Source organism: Tenrec ecaudatus, chromosome 10 (genome assembly GCF_050624435.1).
Source record: "Tenrec ecaudatus isolate mTenEca1 chromosome 10, mTenEca1.hap1, whole genome shotgun sequence".
In the NCBI taxonomy this organism is placed as follows: Eukaryota; Metazoa; Chordata; class Mammalia; order Afrosoricida; family Tenrecidae; genus Tenrec; species Tenrec ecaudatus.
The window spans coordinates 146,627,575-146,645,852 of NC_134539.1; the positions used below are offsets into that span (position 1 = coordinate 146,627,575).

An 18,278-nucleotide genomic window follows, 5' to 3' on the forward strand; every position below is an offset into this window, starting at 1 on the left:
AGGACGTCACGCTCGGTAACGTGGAGGGGCAGTGAGGAAGAGGAAGGCCCTCATGGAGATGGAGTGACACAGTGGCTACAGTAGTGGATCCAGCCGGGGAACAAGTGTGAGAGGCTGTCGCAGGACTGGGTAGTGTTTCCTTCTGTCGTGCGCAGGGTTGCCACGGGTCAGAACTGACCGCACAGCACCGAACCACCACCACCACCACCACCACATACCATCAAGAGGCAGTGTCCCTGGATGTTTGCTGCTACCTCTCCTCAGAGACTCAGGAAACCCTGCCTTCCCAACAGTCTCCTCCCTGGGTGCGTCCTCCTGATTCCCAGAGCTGAGTCCCTTGGGAGCCTGTCTGCCTCCCCCACACGGGAAGGAGGGCTTGTGGGGAACAGCACATCGAGGCAGGTGAGTTACTGGTGCCCGGAGCTTCCCGGGTTAGAGACCTGTGCTCACCACACTTGACTTGTCTGCTCTTTGCTTTCTCATGACTTGATGTGTCTGTGAATGCTTAGGAGCCCCGCTGGTGTAGTGGTTACGCATTGGGCTGCGATCTGCAAGGAGGGCCTTCCGCAGTTCAAAACCACCAGTCACTTCTTGGGAGAAAGACAGGGCTTTCTACTCCGGTCAACAGTTACAGTCTTGGAAACTCGCAGGGGCGTTTCTACCCGGTCCTGTACAGCAGTTAGGAGTTGACATTGACTTCGTTACAGTGGATTTATTTTATTGTGGTTTTGGTGTAATGCTGAATGGGGCATTTTTCTTCCTCCGCAGCCCCCCCACCCCCATACCTTCAACTTTCTTATTCCATTTTTACCCCAAATCCTACTAGGGCCGTTGTAAAAGAGACTAATGGAGGCACGGCTAACTGCCCTCCCCAGACTCTCCAGCCACCCACCTTTGCTGGGCACATACGTCCACAGAGAAGTGTTCTCTAGAATTTCTGAGGCCGCATGGGATTATCTACTGGTTGGCTCGCAGCCCCGTGCAGTTTCCTGCTGCTGCTGTTGGCTGTGCCTTCGAATCCTGCTCTTACTCTTCCCTGTGACTTCCCTGGGGGGTGCTTCTCAGAGCCGAGTCAGTGGGCCGAAGGGGTGGAGCACTGTCAGCCGACCAGACCCACCTGCAGCGCGGCGAGGGCCTGTGGGTGTGGGTGTCCTGCCGCAGGAAGGCGTCCTCCCCAGGGTAGAGAGGAAGGTGGGCATGATGATGGGAACCACCGTCTCCCAGACTGGGTGGGGAGAGGCACAGCATGCCAGGCCAGCTGGGGCCTTTTGCAGGACAGCAGAGGCAGTGGTGGAGGTGGGGTGACCTACTTCCCCAAAGCCCCTTCTTGGGAGAAAGAAACCCCGTGGAGTCACCTCCAGCTGGGCTTGAGTTGGTGGCAGCAGGTTTTGGAAGCCCCTGGATGGTGCAAATAAGGAATCGTCTGGCTTCTCACTGAAAGCCCGGAGGCTTGAGTCTATTCAGAGGCAGCTCGGAAGAAAGGCCTGGCAACATTGTTGCAGAAATCCAGCTATTGAAAAACCCTAGAATGCGCAGTGCATTGTTCTCACTATTCTGTCACACAGCGTCCCTCGGGGTCAGAGGAGACACCGAGGTAGCTCCTGTTCTGGTGGCGGTTGGTCCGGCCCATGGCTTGTCTTTCCCTCTCCTGCTTCCCTTCCTCCTTGGGCCTTGAGATATCCGCCCTGGGAGGGTCCCTGGGGACTCCCTCTGGCCCCAGAGAGCTAGATGCAGCTCTCAGGCCTGTCCTCCGTCAAGGGCAGAGTCCACGGAGAACTGAGTGTTTAATCAGCTCCTGGGAGAGTCAGCCTATCCCACGGGGGTTCTTCTGAACACGTCTCTCTCTCTGGTTCTTGTTTTCCTACAGGCAAATGGCATCTTGGGCACCACGGGCCGTATCACCCCAACTTTCGTGGTAAGAATGCTCCTGGGGAGTAGTTGCCTGGGTGATGGAAAAGAAGCATCTCTTTGTGGAAGGACCTTCGGAGCGTTTAAGCCTCTTGGGGGCGGGGTGGGGAGGCGGGTGCCACAGTCCGTGACTTCCCTTGGCTGTGAACCAAAAGGTTGCAGGTGGGGATTCAACCTGAGGCACCTCAGAGGACAGGTGAGCCGCTTCTGCAAAATCAGCCCGCTAAGCCCCAGTGGAGCACAGCTCTGCCCTGACGCCCAGGAAGGGGTTTCCGCTGTAGGGCCCCTCTGCCCTCCGAACCCCAGACTGGAAGGAAGCAAACCTGGCTGCTAGACAGGGTCCTGACCCTTGACCCAACCAGGAAATGCCCCTTCTCAGCTTGTCCCAGCAGCCTTTTGCTTCCTCAGACTCTCAGCACTCAGCCTCAGGAAAGCAGACCAAGGTCAACCCACTAAACAAACACCGATTCTCTTAAAACCCCTTTGCTGAACAGCCGTTTCTTCAAATGGCCACTCCACCGAACTCGGAGTGTCTGGTATTTGTCTTTCGGAGTTTTACATTGGCTATCCACCTTTCCATCATCCTGAAAGGCCTCCACCTTTTGACACCATTATCTCTGCCAGTCTTAAGTACACTCCGACCCCTCTGCCCCTGTTCCTGCCATTGGGCCAGGCAGTTCCCAAAATGCAGTTTTGTGACCATTTCCCGACTTCCCTCCTCTGCCCCACCTCTGTGGACACAGCTGCACATGTCTGTCCTGGACCGGGTGGAAGGATCGCTGGTGGAAGGTGTGAGGCTTTGAATTTGGGAAATGGTTCTCAGAGTACCGGCTCAGAGCAAATGCTTGTGGGCCAGCAGCTCTCTCGGCTGATGTCTCCCCAGGGTCCACTCCTTCCTCGCACCCCTTCACGTCCCTTTTTCCAAGTTGGGGGCTCCATGACGTCTTCCATTTGCACCTTGAAAAAGTGGCAGATGGTAGAGTTTTCCTATGAACCACTCCCGCCTACTACCCTAGCTTCGAGTAGTTGTCGGGAAGATTCTCCCATCTGCCATTTTCCCCCTACTGATTATTGTGGCTTACAGTCATTTGTAGGAGGAGTCCCAAGTTCTGGTGCCATAGTGGCTATAGAGTCAGCAGTCCGAAATCACCAGCCACTCTGTGGGAGAAAGACCCCTTTCTATGCCTGTCAACAGTGACAGTCTCAGAAATGCACAGGGGCAGTTCTGCCCGGTCCTAGGAGTCAGCCTGGACTCAATGGCAGTGAGTCTGGTTTTTTGGAGCTCGAAATCCAAACCAAACTCACTGCCATCAGATCTAGTCTGACTTGTCGTGACCCTAAAGGGCAGAGTGGAACTGCTCCCAGTGGGGTACAGCAGTAGAAAACTTCATCTTTCTCCCGAGGAGCAGCTGGTGGTTTTGAACCCCTGACCTGGTGGGTCGCAGCCCAAGGCACAAACCACGACAACACTGGGCCCTTACTAGTCATTCCACAGCTCCCCTTCCCTTTCCTCTCTGGTCTCCAGGCCTCACACTTGGCTTTGAGGGCTCGGGCTTGTTCAGAGTGGCGATGCCTCGGTGTGTGTGCTTGGAGTTGTTTGCTGGAAGGGACAATGAGACCCTTGGTTTCTGCTTAGCAAGCAGCGCTGCCGTGATGGGTTCAGGGTCCCCACTGTGGGGCCCTGCTGGCTCAGTCACTTAGGTCTGCTGCGGTTTCCTGACTCCCGTCTCCTATTTCCTCCTGCCTCTGTTCCCTCACCGTGGCCTTGCTCGACCCTGGCCGGCCACAGACCTTCCCTTTGTCAAAGGGAAGCCGTTGCAAACGAGGGGTGGCTGGAGTCGGCTGATAGCAGACCTTCAGAAGCCCTGCGGGCATATCTATCCATTCAGCACTTCACACTCCAAAGACCCACTGCCGTCCAGCTGATGCCAGCTCGTAGTAACAAGAGTGGGCAGAGCAGAGCTGCCCCTGGGGGGTTTCGAGGCTGTGAATCTCCCAGAGAGCAGAAAGCCTCATCTTTCTCCCTTAGAGCCACTGGCCGTTTTGAACGTTAAATCACCCTTACTTACCCCTCCCGATGGGAAACCTCTCCAGGGCAGGGTTGCTTTGTGTTCATCCCTCAGAGGCCATGGGCTTGCACCAGACCCTCCTGGGGCAGATCGGTCACCCCATGGGGTGGGGGGCAGGCGGGGACATGGGCTGCCCAGTGGTGGTCCCCACTCCCTCCCGGCCCGCCACTCCCGAGCTGCCTTGCCAGTCTCCATTCCCAGCAGGGAACCAAGCAAGGCGCTTCGACAGAAATCCTTTTCTTTTTTGCCTACCACCAAGGACGATTCACCAACTCCCCTGTTAGCCACACGCTCCGCGGCGCTGCGGTTGTAGATCGCGGGGATGACACTTGTCACAGATGCGCGCACACAGGCGCAGACAGCAGCAGCCGCTGAGCCGGGGTGGGCGGGTGGGCGCTCACCAATCGATCGTTTCTCTTCCAGGCTTTGATTACTACTTTGGGATCCCATACAGCAACGACATGGGCTGCACGGACACCCCGGGCTTCGACTACCCTCCTTGTCCAGCGTGTCCCCAGAAGAGCGGACCCTCACGGTAATGCCACAGGGAGTTCGCTCCTGCAGCTGCTCCCTGAAGGGCTGGAGGTCTGCATCCCCCTGGAGGCATGTGGACCTGCCAACAGCCCTGCCCTTGGAAGCCCCGACTTGCCGAGCTCTCGGCTGTGACCCCCCCCCCCCCCACCGGCCGCTACACAGTCTCTGCAGGGTTCTTCAAGATCTCTGCTGAACCAACTGGGGTCCTCAGGGTGCCCATGAGAGAGGCAGGCAGGTGACAGTGAGGATCGTGACCCAGGGGGCTTTACGTCTGGTGGGGACTGGGATGCGTTCTTTGCACTCAATGCAAGAACGCTTTTGGAAACGACGAGGTCAGCGGGAAGCCTCTATTGGAATTTTCCAGGTTGCCTGGCCTGCTTCACTCAGCTGCGGGGGACCGTGTCCTGCCAGGGCCTCCCACCAGCAGGCTCCTCTCCCTCTCTCTGCCTGTTGGCTCTGCTCCTGGGCCACTCACCTGGTGCAGACTCGGGACAGAAGGAGGAGAGAGAGAAGGGCCCCGGGCTGCCTGCCAGCCTCCCTCTCCTCTGCACCCAAGTGGGCTGCCATTCCGGTCCCGGATGTCACGCAGGCCTCCCACCGGATGTTTTAAAGTTGGGCAAGCACTGCGTGGTAATAGGGCAGTGAATGTCATGGACAGTGTGAGTGTCTCTCTTCTCTCCCCGGGGATCTCTGAAGCCCTATGAGAGAGCCGAGAATGAAAGAGGTCAAGAAGTGAGCATGGCTTCGGGCGAGTCAAGGGGCTGGTGGCTTTCACGGTCCCAGTTGACACTGTCTTTCCCAAATGCTCCCTAACGCACACGCAGTGTGTTTGTGATCAGAAAAATAGAATCACTAGGCTCCTCTGGGCCATGAAGCAACACAAGGTCTCCTGGACAGAGAGCGGAAGTGGGGGTCGGGGTGGGGCAAGGTCTCACATGTCAGAGTCACTCGGAGAGGGCGAGTCCCAGCTGACTCAGTCACAGAATAGTTGCCGCAATAACATCCCTTTGCAGACGGGCTGTTATGTTATAGGTACGCTGTGTACCTCCCCGTAACCCACACAGCCATGATGTCAGAGGGCTGTTTGTCCCAGGCTTCCAGGGAAGAGGGCTTTGCCCAGGTCGAACCAGAACTGATGGACGTGGTGATGGTGTGTTGTCTAGTTGGTTCTGATGCATGGGGCCCCCACCCTGACCAGAACTGCCCCAAGATCTTTCCAAGTACTCTCATTAGGGGGGCACACCGCACAAACCATCCAGCATTCAGTTAACAGCTGGGTGCTTCATCACTGGCCTCCGCTCAAGGTCAGGGAAAAGGTGAGGATGGAGATTTCTGCCCGTGCAGTGTCTCTGTTCCTGAAGGCTTTTTCCTCAGCAGGGGTGGGGTGTGCTAGAGTCTCGGGGCCCACCTCTAAGAATCTGCATTTGAACCAGACGCTTCGATGACCAGGGTGCTCAGTACCCACTGCCCTCCTTACCCATTGTGGCAGGGGGCCAACCTGTCATCAAACTTGGCACCCTCCAGCCGTATTGAGGTATGGCTTGTATCTGACAGCCCTTTAAAAATCCTTCTTAAAATCCAGGGGCAAGGGGCAGGGGGAGAGTTCGCGCAGGGAAAGGAGAGGCCACAAAGTGATGGCGGTGTTACCATGAGATCATCAGAAGCCGAAAAATGCAACACGGATGATGGAGTTTGACGTTGTCACTTGCCCCCTCTTTTCAGCAGCGCGGGCTCCTCAGTGGCCATGTGCCTATGTGGGGCGGGAGGTGTGAGGTTTGAGTTTGTGCAAACCAGACTCACTGCCGCTGAGTCACTTCCAACTCATCTGGGCCCTTTATAATAGGTATAGACTCATAGCCTGTGGGTTTCTGAGACTCTAGCTCTTTCTGGGAGTCGAAAGCCTCCTTTTTCTCCTGAGGAGGGGCTGGTGGTTTCGAACTGCTGGCCTTGCAGTGAGCAGCCTGATTTGTAACCCTCTCCACCACCAGGGCTTCTTTGCACTTATGCAAGAGGCCGTGTTAAAATTTACCGTTAGGGCAGGTCACCGGCCAGAGAGGTCTCCTGTTCTCTCTCCTTTTCCCTCTGTTGGTTCCAGCTTCACTCCTGGTCCTCTGTGTCCATCAGGATAAAGGGATTTCGTGCCCAACCAGCCTTGAGGCCTGCCTGCCAGGCCCGTTCGGTTCAGCGGTAGTAGTCTCGCCTCCCACATTTCCTGCCGGGGTACACAGACACCCCCCGGTTGTCAGAGGAGGCATGCTTGTTATTGTGATACGGAGCTTCCAGACTAAGACAGACTGGGAAGAAAGGCCTGGCAGTCCACTTCTGAAAATCAGCCAGTGAAACCCTCTGGAACACCCTGTTCTAATCCCCAATGGATCATGGGGATGGGGCAGGACCGGGCAGTGCTCAGTTCCAAGAGCCCAACCTGAGAGCAGCGAACAGCAGCAAAGAGGAGTGCTGAGCAGTGTCCAAAGCCCTAACCATTCATTCCCTTGTGTAGTCCTCGCAGATCCCTGCCATAGGGGCTGTGGGCATCCTTCTTTGAGCTCGCGGGCCTTGCTCAGGACTGCAGCCAAAGCAATCCCTCACCCTACACGCATGAGATCAGATTCATCTGGATGGGTAACGACTGGTCTGAGTTGATTTTCCCAGAAGATAGGACCAATTTGACCCCTCCCCACCCTAGTTGCTCAAGTTTCTCTAAATTTCCCCCATGTGGTTTGTCATGGCAATCATCCTGTTGTTGTTGCCATTGGCAGACAATGCCAACTGCCGTTCCGGTTGTTGGTTTAGGAAAATGCCGACCCCTGCGACTGGATTGCACTGCTGTCCGGTCGAAGCTGACTCATCTACAGAGTCAAACTTCCCCAGTGGGGTGCCAAGCCCATAAATCTCTAGAGTCAGACCACCGGCGTCTCTGTTGTGGGGGATGACTGATGGAGCCGTCCCAGGGAGGTGGTGGTGGTGGTGGCTCGGTGCCACTGACCCATAGCAGCACTGTGCACGGCAGGACAAAATACCGCCCGGTATAAATAGAGACGTTTGAGCCCATTGTTGCCACCAGTGTGTAAATCCACCTCATTAAAGATCTTCTCTTTTTTCACTGGTTCTCTACTTGACCAAGTATGATGTCCTTCTCACGATCCGTCTTGGTCGCAAGTCCAAACTACATGAGACCTAGTGTCACCGTCCTCGATTCTAAGGAGCATTCTGGCTATACGTCTTCCAGGACGAATTTGTTTGTCATTCTGGCAGCCCATGCTGTCTGTCCCAATCTTCGCCAGCACCACAATTCAAACACGCCAGTTCTTCGTTATTCAGCTTTCACGTGCATATGAGGCGAAGGAAAATACTGTGACTTGGGTCAGGCCCATCTTAGTCTTCAAAGTGACAATTTTTTTTTTTGCTCTTTCACACTTTAAAGATGTCACTTGCAGCTAATTTGCCCAATTCAATCTGTCACTTGATTTCTTGACTCCTGCTTCCACGAGAGTTGGTGTGGATCCAAGCAAGATGAAATTCTTGACGGCTTCGATCTTTTCTCCATTTATCATATATTATCGGTCCTGTTCTGAGGATCTTGGTTTTCTTTACACTGAGTTGCAATCTGTGCTGAAGCCTGCATTCCTAGATCTTCATCTTGCTTGGGTGTGGGACATAGGACCTTTTTAAAATCAATGACTTCAGTTCATTTGGGACTTCCTTCTTCAGTACCTCTGGTTCTTGATCGTATATTACCTCTGGAAATGGTTGAATGTTGACCACTTATTTTGGTACAGTGATGTTGGGTATTCCATCTTTTGATATTTCCTGTGCTGTTTAATATTTTGTTCGTTGTTGTTAGGTGCAGTCCAGTTGGTCCCAACCCATAGCAACCTTATTCACAACAGAACAAAACACTGCCCGGTCCTGCGTCCGCCTCACAATGTCTCCTATGGGTGAGCCCATGGTTGAAGTCACTGTGTCAGCCCATCTCCTTGAGGGCCTGCCTCTTTCTCGCTGCCCTGCACTTTGCCAAACCTGATGCCCTTCTCCAGGGACAGGTCTCTCCAAAGAATGTAACACAAAGTCTCGCCATCCTTGCCTCTACGGAGGTGTTTCTAGAACCTTCTCTAGTGAAACGGCAGGCTAGAATTTTTTCCTTAGGTTTTTTTTTTTTTGTCTTTAAGCTGGAGAAATGCTGAGCATGTTCTTGCCTTTGGGTTTTCGAACTCCAAGTCTTCACACAAACACTTCACTTTATAGTCTTCAGCCGCCTTTCTAAGATAGCTGTCCAGTTCTTTCACGTCATCACTTTGCCATTTGTTTTAGCAACTCGATGCCAAGTGAAAGCTTCAGTCTTTCCTGACATCCACGTTTGCCTTTTCTTTCTTCCCTGTCTTCTCAGTGACCTTGTACTGCTTTCATGAAGGATGTTCTCGATGTCATCCCATGTTCAGCTCGTCTTCAGTCATTTGTGTTCAGTGCATCAAATCTGTTTTTTCTCGATGGTCTCTAAATTAAGGTGGGAGGTACTCAAGGTCGCATTCTGGCTCTCGTGGACTTGTGTACATTTTCTTTAGCTTCAACCTGACCTTGTCTATGAGCAAAGGTGGTCCGCTCCACAGTCAGCCTCTTGTCTTGCTTTGGCTGATGGCATTGGGCTTCTCCATCATCTCTTCCCAAAGAAGGAGTCGGCTTCATTCCTGTGTACTTCATCTGTGAGGTCTACGTGTGTAATTGGTTTATATTGTCAGAAACAAGTATTGGCAATGAAGAAGTTAATGGTTTTTTTTTCTCCAAAATTATATCATGCGATCTCCAGCTTCATTTCTATTTATTTTCCAACTATCAATCCTTCCTGTTTGTTTCCAACTCTCCTCTTCGGATGCTCATAGTTATCAGTGCATTTTTATTGACTGCTTGATCAATTTCTGACTGAAGAAATGGTAGAATCCTTCAGTTTCTTCATCATTGACTTTAGAGGTTGGCACATATGTTTGAATCATAGTTGTTTTAACTGTCCTTCCTGTTGGCATTTAGACATTATCCTTTCACAGACAAGCGAGATCTTTCTCACCCCAAAACCATTTTATCGGGAGGTCTTACAGGATCTCTTAACAATCCATAGTTTAAGCATAGCTTGTACAATCGCTACCACTGTCAGTTTCAAAACACGCTTTCTTCTTGAACTTGACATCAGCTCCACTTAACCCCCCACCGTCCCTGACAAGCTGGATCTTGAAATATTCTTTTTGATGAGAAATGTGATGACATTTGTCATTTGTCTCCAGGTTTTCATTCCCAGCATAGTCAACTGTCTCACTCAAAGTGACCAATACCAGTCCATTTCGACTCCGTCATATTTTTGGATATTGAACTTTATGCATTTGTGTTAGTCCAGGTTGACTAGAGAAACAAATCCTGAGACACTCATATGTGTGTGTATGAAAGAGCTTTATAGAAAAGAGTAATTGTGTATTAAGAAAATATCCCAGCTCAGTCCCGATCAACTCCATAAGTCCAATATTAGTCCATATGTCTGCGACTAGTTCATAATTTCCTCTTTAGACTCAGGCAGTCCATACAATGGTGCTGAATGCAGGAAAATCATAGGCCAGTGGGTAACAAGTCTTGTGGATCCAGTGGCGGTGGAAGCATCTCAGCACTAGCGTGGGTCTCCACGTGGGTCCTCCGGCTCCAGGACTCTGGCTCCATCAGTATAGCCCCATGTGGCTTGTCAACAGGAATGTGTAGCAGAGAGTGTGGGTCTGGCCTCCAGTGACCTATTAACCTCCTTAGTGCCTCCAAATGAGGTCATCAAGTTGCGACCTGATTGGCAGGCTAACCTCCACCCCTTCGCGCTTAATAGTCTCAATTGGACACCAGATTATGTAACGACCAGAGCATTCCGTTTCAGTTTGACAGCCTCCAGTATTCTCAGAATCATAGGTCATACGTTCCACATTCCAATTCTTAGTGGATGTCCACAGCTGTTTCTTCTCATTTGGAGTCAGGCCCCATCCGCAAGCGAAGGTTTGGGACGCTTGGCTCGGCCGCCCACGTCATTAAGGGCGACTCGACCTTGAGGAGGCAGCTCTTCTCCAGATGTGTTTCGAGCATCTTTCAACCCAAAGGGTTCATCATCCGGCACCATGTTTCCCACAGGGCTCTGCTGCCGCTCACCTAGTTTTCAGTCACTCACAAGTGGGCAGTTTCTTATGTCTAGGGTGCCTTTGTCTGGAAACTGAAAGTTATCTACCGTGGGTGACCCTGCTGGCATTTGAAATATTGGTGGCACAGTTTCTGGCCTCACAACACCCAAAGCTGCCGCAGCAGGACAGATGGTTGCGGGGTGGTCACCATAAATAGAGGCTCCCCTTTAGACAGGACAGTGGAAAATGGCAGGGGGGTCAGCCTACTGCTGGTGGGCGAGGACAGAGGTTCTCAACCTTCCTCATGCCGAGACCCTTTCATTACAGTTCCTCATGGTGTGGTGACTCCCCAACCATTCTCCCTGTAACTGTGCTACTGTTATGAATCGGGTGACCCCTGTGAAAGGGTTGTTTGATCCCCCAAAGGGGCCGCGACCCATATGTTGAGAACCGCTGGGCCAGATGATGCCGCTGGACTGGTTATACATCAGTGCCTCTGCAAAATGGGAGTGATATTGCCCCCAGGTGACCGCAGTCTTGGTGAGACGTGGGCAAGGCAGCTCTGTAGAATGGGCGGCTTGCCTGCAGACCTCGGGCACTTGCTCAAAGGGAATGGAAAGAACTCTTTGATCGGGTTTCCAGTGGGAGGGAAGGGCAGATGAGCCCAAGCATGTGGGCCAGACTGCTAAGTGTTTCGTGTCTGCGTGCATGAGAGCCTTTGCCTCCGAGGTTACGGAAATGAATCGGCGGTTGTGTGTGGTTCCCCCCAGGCGCCCCGAGAGGGCCTGCTATACGGATGTGGCCCTTCCTCTGTACGAAAACCTCGCCATCATCGAGCAGCCCGTCAACCTGAACGACCTGGCGCAGAAGTACGCGGACAAAGCCACCCAGTTCATGGAGGACGCCCGGTGAGGACCCCCGTGCTGCCCCCACCCCTCTGCACCCGCCGTGCTCTCCCCAAAGCCACGCCGAGCCCAACAAAGCTGGGTGCACGTGGGTCTCCTATGCATAAGATGGAAAGACCATCCCTCTTGGGATCCTCAGCCTGGTGCCATATTCTGGGGCTCCTGGGGGTGGAGCCCCCGAGGGGCTGGGACCCTGCTCTGCTCTCGGATGGTTCTCTGCCCCCTGCCTGCTGCTGCCCACCGTGTGCTTTCTGCAGTGGCCACTGTGGACATCTGCTCTCTGCAAGGCTGGGTCCAGAGTCCGCCGTGAGTCAGAGGGAGGGAATCCCAGGGGCTGGCAGGGCTGTCCCTTCTGCAGGCCCCCAGGGAGGACCCCGCCTTGCTGATTCCTCCAGCCCACAGTGGTAAAGCCTCACCCGACAATGTGCTTCGTGGGTGGTGGTGCCAGTTTTATCTATGAGCCCGCAGATGCTCGTGAGAGCGCTCCCCTCCGGAGCCTACCCTTCCGCATAGCTCACCAGGGGCCGCACAAGGTGAGAGTCACAGAGTCCAGGAAGGAGGACCCTGTATGTTTGGGGGTCATTATTCAGCCTGTAACAAGGGGTGATAGATGCCAGCACGGGAGCGCCCAGTGGGGAGCTGGCTGAGTACGAGGCCTGAGGGAGTGGCGTGGGCTGTGGTGAACCTGCCAGTACCAGCTGTCTAAGAAGGCAGCCCGGCCTATTTCCTGCTGCCGTGGCTCCTGGGAGGGTACAGCCTGGTTCCTGTTCAGAGAGAGAGGCAGAGAGGTGCCTGGATCTGCCAGGACACTCCTGGTCTCCCCCCTTCGCCACTGGTGCCACTGAGGGGCAACCCGAAAATGATGGAGATGGCCGTAGTGGGTGTCTAAGAAACCCTGAACGTGTGAAGGCAGTGGGTGGGCAACCCCCGAGGGGCCGGGAAAGCATCATGGATGCCCCCACTTGCCCACATGTACCTTTGGAACAAGCAGGCACACACTCCCCTCGGGTACAAGCATGCACAAACTCATCTCCGGTTCAAACACTCACACACTCACCCGGGTACAAGCACACACCTCTGGTACAAGCATTTACACACTCAACCTTGGGTACAAGCACGCACACACACTCACCTAGGTACAAGCACACACTCACCTCAGGTACAAACACACACTTACCTTGGGTACAAGCACACACACCCCTCTTGTACAAGCAGGCACTCCTTGCCCCCTTGCCTCACACCCTATTCTGACCCCTGGGGTTTTTCACACCCTGAAATGGCAAAGCCCAACCAACAAAAGACCAGACAGGCCTGCTGGCCATCACTTGTGTCGATTTAGAAACAGAGCCCCTGGTGGATGCGGGTCCTCGTAGCCAAAGACCAAACCCAACCCACTGCCGCAGGGCTCACTGGGGCGCACCTGGGCCCCATGCTGCGGAGTAAGACTGCTCCCTAGGGCTTAGGGGAGCAGGGAGCCTCTGCTTTCTCCCCTCTGTGAGTGGATCCTAACGCCTGCCTTTGTGGCTAGCAACCCGCCCCAATCAAGGCTCAGCCTTAAATATGCAAGGATCTTCCTTCGCCACCTGCCCCTCCCCCAAGGACCATCTTGCTGGAATTTCATAGCAGGAAGGCCAGGATAGAGGCAACCAGGTGGAAAGATCCAATCGTCTATTTCATCCTGGTACAGCCGCCTGTGCACAGCAGCTCCCAAGAGCACCAGCGGTGGACCAGCAAGACCCTTTCCCCATCACTGATGGGACATGCCCGCTTCAGCATCCTAGAGTTCCAAGGTGACTCAGGCCCTGCCCCCTGTGACAGGGAGGTGGAATGGAGGGCCGCTGTGTGGCTTCCAAAGCTGGACCATGGTCTACCCAGTGTCCTGAGATGGAGTCATGGCAGCCGGCTGCGGGGCTGGGCTAGGGATCGTTAATGCCCTTCGTGAGGTGGACATCTGCCACCACCAGTTATTTAAATGGTTAATCTAACTGGTTAATGCGTCGCTGACAAGGCAGACAAAAGCAGTGGCGAGCACCTTGTCATGTGAACACGGCCAAGAATGTGCTGATGTCTGACTCCGTTATTAAGTTGAAAGTCGCCAGAGCCCGGTTGGCTTTTCATTTCACGGGAGGCTATGCTGTTGACTCCTCAGGGAAGCAGCCTGCTGAGTCACACAGGCTTTTCCCATTGTCAGCAGAGGGGCCCCCATGACTGACCTCTCTCTCTCTAGAAGACACCCTGCAGTCCACACCACCCCACACCCGTTTGACCCAAGTCCCAGGTATCCCCGGAGTGTGACTTCCTGCTCCTGAGCCCATGTTGGCTGCCCTTGTTGTTAGGTGCCATTGAGTTGGTCCTGTTCCACCCTGTGCACAGTGGATGGAAACACTGCCAAGCCTTGCACCATCTTCACAATTGTTCTTCTGCCCGAGCCCATTGTGGTAGCCACTGTGTCACTCCATCTTGTCCAGGGCCTTCCAGTTTTCCTCTGCCTCTCTACCAAACATGATGTCCTCCAGGGACGGGTCTTGTCTGCCAGCATGTCCAAAGTATGTGAGACGAAATCTCACCATCCTTGCCTCTAAGGAGCATTCTGGCTGTACTTCTTCCAGGACAGATGTGTTCGTTCTTTTGACAGGCCATGGTCCTTTCAACATTCTTCACCACCATCATCAAATGCATCGATTCTTCTTTGTACTTCCTTATTCAGCATCCGACTTTTGCATGCATATGAGGCAACTGAAAATACCCTGGCTTGGGTCAGGTGTACCTTAGTCCTCAAATCACCTCCCTGGTTTTCAACCTCTAGAGTGGACTTTTGCAGCAGATGAACCCAATGCAATGCGTCTTTTGCTTTCTTGACTGCTGCTACCATGAGCATTGATTGTGGGTCAAACCCAGATGCAATCTTTGACAACTTCAAGCCCACATTTACGGGTATAAATATAAACTCAACTCATTTCCATCGAGTCGATTCTGACTCATAGCAACCCTGTAATGTACACCAGCAACCAGCTGCCTTCAAATCCATTCCTAGGGCTCTCGATCCTCGCAATTGGGATTGACATCCTCAACCACCCAACTCAAAGCAGTGGCCATGGACTCCACTCTAATTTATGGCGCCCCCTTGTGGTGAGAGTAGAACTGCGCGCCATCGGGCTTACCTTAGCTGGTTTTCCTGATGGCATACTTAGGCATGGGGCTCCGATCTACAAGGTCCGCAGTTCAAAACCGCCAACCTGTCCAAGGGAGAATGATGAATCTTTCCCGTCCCGTAAAGAGTTTGCGCCTTGAACACTCACAAGGGCGGTTCTACCCTGTTCTACGGGGTCACCGTGAGTCAGCATCAACTTGATGGCAGTGAGTTTGGTTTTGTGTTTTGAGGTCCTCAGACCTTTCTTTGGAGGTGACGCTTCATGGCCTTGACCTTCCAAATTTGGGGTTTGTTGCCAAGTGTGTTAACTGTTAGCGCCACCCAGGGACTTGCTTCTTCTCCTGCTTGTATTCTTTTCTGGCGAACACGGACTGCCCCAGGTTCACTGGTTAGCTGGCATGGCCAGCGTTTCCAGGTGTGGACTGTTCCGCCTGCTGGAGGCGCACCTGAAAACAAGCCCGAGCCCTTATGGCTCTCCAACCCCGTCCTGCTTCCCTCTGGGATGCGATCCCTGTCCGGCCATCGCTGTCCCTTCAGCTTGTCTACATGCCTCCACCACGTGTCTGTCACTTCCTCATCGTCCACCCGGCTTCCAGGAACACCAGCTGCACCCATGAGCGGGCACCTCGCCCCCAGCCCCTTCTCCCTTCTGCCAGAACACTCGTGAGGAATAACAGTACGTGAGTGAATAGACTCAGAGACCCCCGGTCCTGAAGGTGGTGAAGGAAGGATTTCATCTCTTCCACAGAAGAGGCCGAGCTGGCTGGACAGCAGGTAGCAACAAGAACGACGGAATGAGCCAAGACATTACTGCACAAGACCTAAGGCCTTCCTCCTTCAGAGACTTTCCAAGGCCTGTTGCTCCCACTGAGGGCCCACTGGGTGCAACCCCGACCTGGAGAGCCCTCTTCCCTAGGGGTCACTTCCTCGAGGACCCCTCCCCTCTCTTCCCACCTGAAGCCTCATTTGGTTCTCCAGTTAAACCTTCATTACCTCCTGCACTTTCCCTTCTTCGTGTCTGCTCCATCGGAAAAGCATTCTCTGATTCTATGGTATTTCTAAATTGTCATGGTGTCCACCACCTTCACGTGTAGTCCAGTGAGATGAAGCATGTTCATCGGGCCGTTCGACCATCACCCAGGACCCATTCCAGACATCTCTATCGCCCTTTCTGGAAGCTCAGTGTCCCCTAAGGGCTGTGTGTTCCTGTCCCACCCTTCTCTACACTGTCCTGTTTCATATAGGTGGGATCATATGATACGGGTCCTTCTGTGATCGGCTTATTTCACTCGGCATCCTGTTTCAGGGTTTATCCGTGCTCCATGGCTGATTGCACAGCCGCACAGAGTCCATCATATGTATCAGCACACTCTGTTCAGCTGCTGTAGGAGCCCCGGCGGCCTAGTGGATTACGAGTGGGGTTGCTAAGTGTAAGTTCAACACTTTGAACCCACCGGCCGCTCTGTGGGAGAAAGACGTGGTTTTCTGACCCCGTCAAGATTGCCGACCTCGGGAAGGCAGCTCTCATCTGCCCTTCAGGATTGCTACCAATCTCAATGGTGGTGAGTTCGTTTATTTTGGGTTCTGTTTATTCACTCAACTATTGAGGGATATTTAGCTGTTTCCTCCTTGGGGCTATGATCTGCAGTTGACCACGGGTGTAGAAGTACCTGTTTGTGTCTCTGCTTTTAATTTTTGGAGGTCATATGCCTAAAAGTGGAATGGCTAGGTCCTATGGTCATTCTGTGCTTAACTTTTTGAAGAACTGATTACTTTTTTTAACTTTTTTTTTTAATTTAATAAATCATTTTATTGGGGACTCTTATGACAATCTATACACCCATTGTCTCAAGCACATTTGTACATATGTTGCCATCATCCTTTTCAAAACATTTTCTTTCGACTTAACCCTGTTATCAACTCTGTTTTCCCTCCCTTCCCCACCATCCCACCTGCATGAACCCTTGATAAGTTATAAATTACTATTATTTTCATATCTTATACCACCATCTGCTGTCTCCCTTCACCCATGTTTCTGTTATTAGTCACCCTGGGGTGGGTTATATGTCAGTCATTGCAATTGGTTCCCCCTTTACCCCTCTACCTTCCCCTACCCTCATGGTATCCATACTCCCATTACTGTTCCTGAGGGGGTTATCTGTCCTGGATTCCATGTGCCCAGAGATCTTATCTGTACCAGTATACATGCTCTAGTCTAGCTGGATTTGGAAGGTAGAACTGGGGTCATGATAGTGGGGGGAAGGAAGCATTAAAGAACTAGAGGGATGTTTGTTGTATGTTTCATCGGTGCTATACTGCACCCTGACTGGCTCATCCCTTCCTTGTGACTCTTCTGTGAGGGGATGTCCAAGTATCTAAAGATGGGCTTAGGGTCTCCAATCTGGCCACCCTCGTTCACATTGGTATGATTGTTTGTTTTGGGTTTTCTAATACCTGATCCTGTCAACAACTCATGATCACACAGGCTTCTTCCATATGGGCTTTGTTGCTTCTCAGCTACATGGCTGCTAGTTTATCTTCAAGCCTTTGAGACCCCAGATGCTGTATCTTTTAACAGCGAGGCACCATCAGCTTTCTTCACCACATTTACTTTTCTTCAGTGATCGTGTCAGAAAGATGAGTGTCACTGAATGCCAGGTTTTTAGAACAAAGTGTTCTTGCATTGAGGGAGGACTTGAATAGAGACCCAATGTTTGTCTTCTACCTTAATACTTAACATGTAAATATATGTACGTAGACCTATAATCCCAACGTTATGTATAAATATATTTACATATGTACATGCCTGTATTTATACCTCTCTAAATGTTTTGCCTCCTAGTTCTTTACGCGACCTTCATTTAGCTCTCAGTAATTCCTCTCAACTACATTCCTCTCCAAGCATCCTATGCCCTTCTTGCCATCGATTTTAGATCACTTGTTGTTCCTTTGTCCCTGGGTTTGTTGGCTACCTCCTTCCTTTACCCCACCCCCCTGCTCGCCCATGTCCCCCAAGAACCATTGGTCCTGTTGTTTTTTTCTCTGGGTTGTTTATCCTGCCTATCTTATATAGATAGACATGGGGAAAAAAAGAAAGCAAGAAAAAGAAATAAAAGCCTATAAATAGTTCCATGTCTATCTGTTGACACGTATGAATGTTTTAAAAGTCAAATCTGATGAGGTGCCAAGCTCCCAGAGTTCAGTTTTGGGATTCTTCGGGGACTTCATTGCTTTGCTCCCCTTGCTGCTCTGTTGCACGCTCTTCATGTTTTGCCCCAGTGGTGGGGGTGGTGGTCAGATAATTCCCACACTGTGTTTCCAGTGCTGACCCTCCTAGTGCTGTGGGTCAATGAGGGGACATCATATCTTTTGGTGAGGCCGGCCTTAATGGTCATCTCTGTGCCTTAGCTACTCTGAGAAGGAGTGTCATCCTCAGGGCTTGGTGGGCCAGGGTGTGGTTCTCTCTCTCTCTCTCTCTCTCTCTCTCTCTCTCTCTCTCTCTCTCTCTCTCTCTCTCTCCCCTTCCCTCTTAGTTTGCACCTGTGTGGTCCGAGCAGATCTGCCCATCTCCCTGGGC

At 52.5% G+C, this 18,278-nt stretch overlaps 1 protein-coding gene across 3 annotated transcripts in view; it reads left to right on the forward strand.

The window, feature by feature from the left end:
- Positions 1–18,278, forward strand: part of ARSG (arylsulfatase G) — a 129,020-nt gene that overhangs the window by 65,824 nt on the left and 44,918 nt on the right. For all 3 annotated transcript variants that reach the window (XM_075562140.1, XM_075562139.1, XM_075562141.1), the window contains 3 exons: positions 1,868–1,915; positions 4,401–4,512; positions 11,416–11,553. In XM_075562140.1, the coding sequence (XP_075418255.1) occupies positions 1,868–1,915; positions 4,401–4,512; positions 11,416–11,553 (298 nt within the window). The remainder of the gene's footprint in view (positions 1–1,867; positions 1,916–4,400; positions 4,513–11,415; positions 11,554–18,278) is intronic.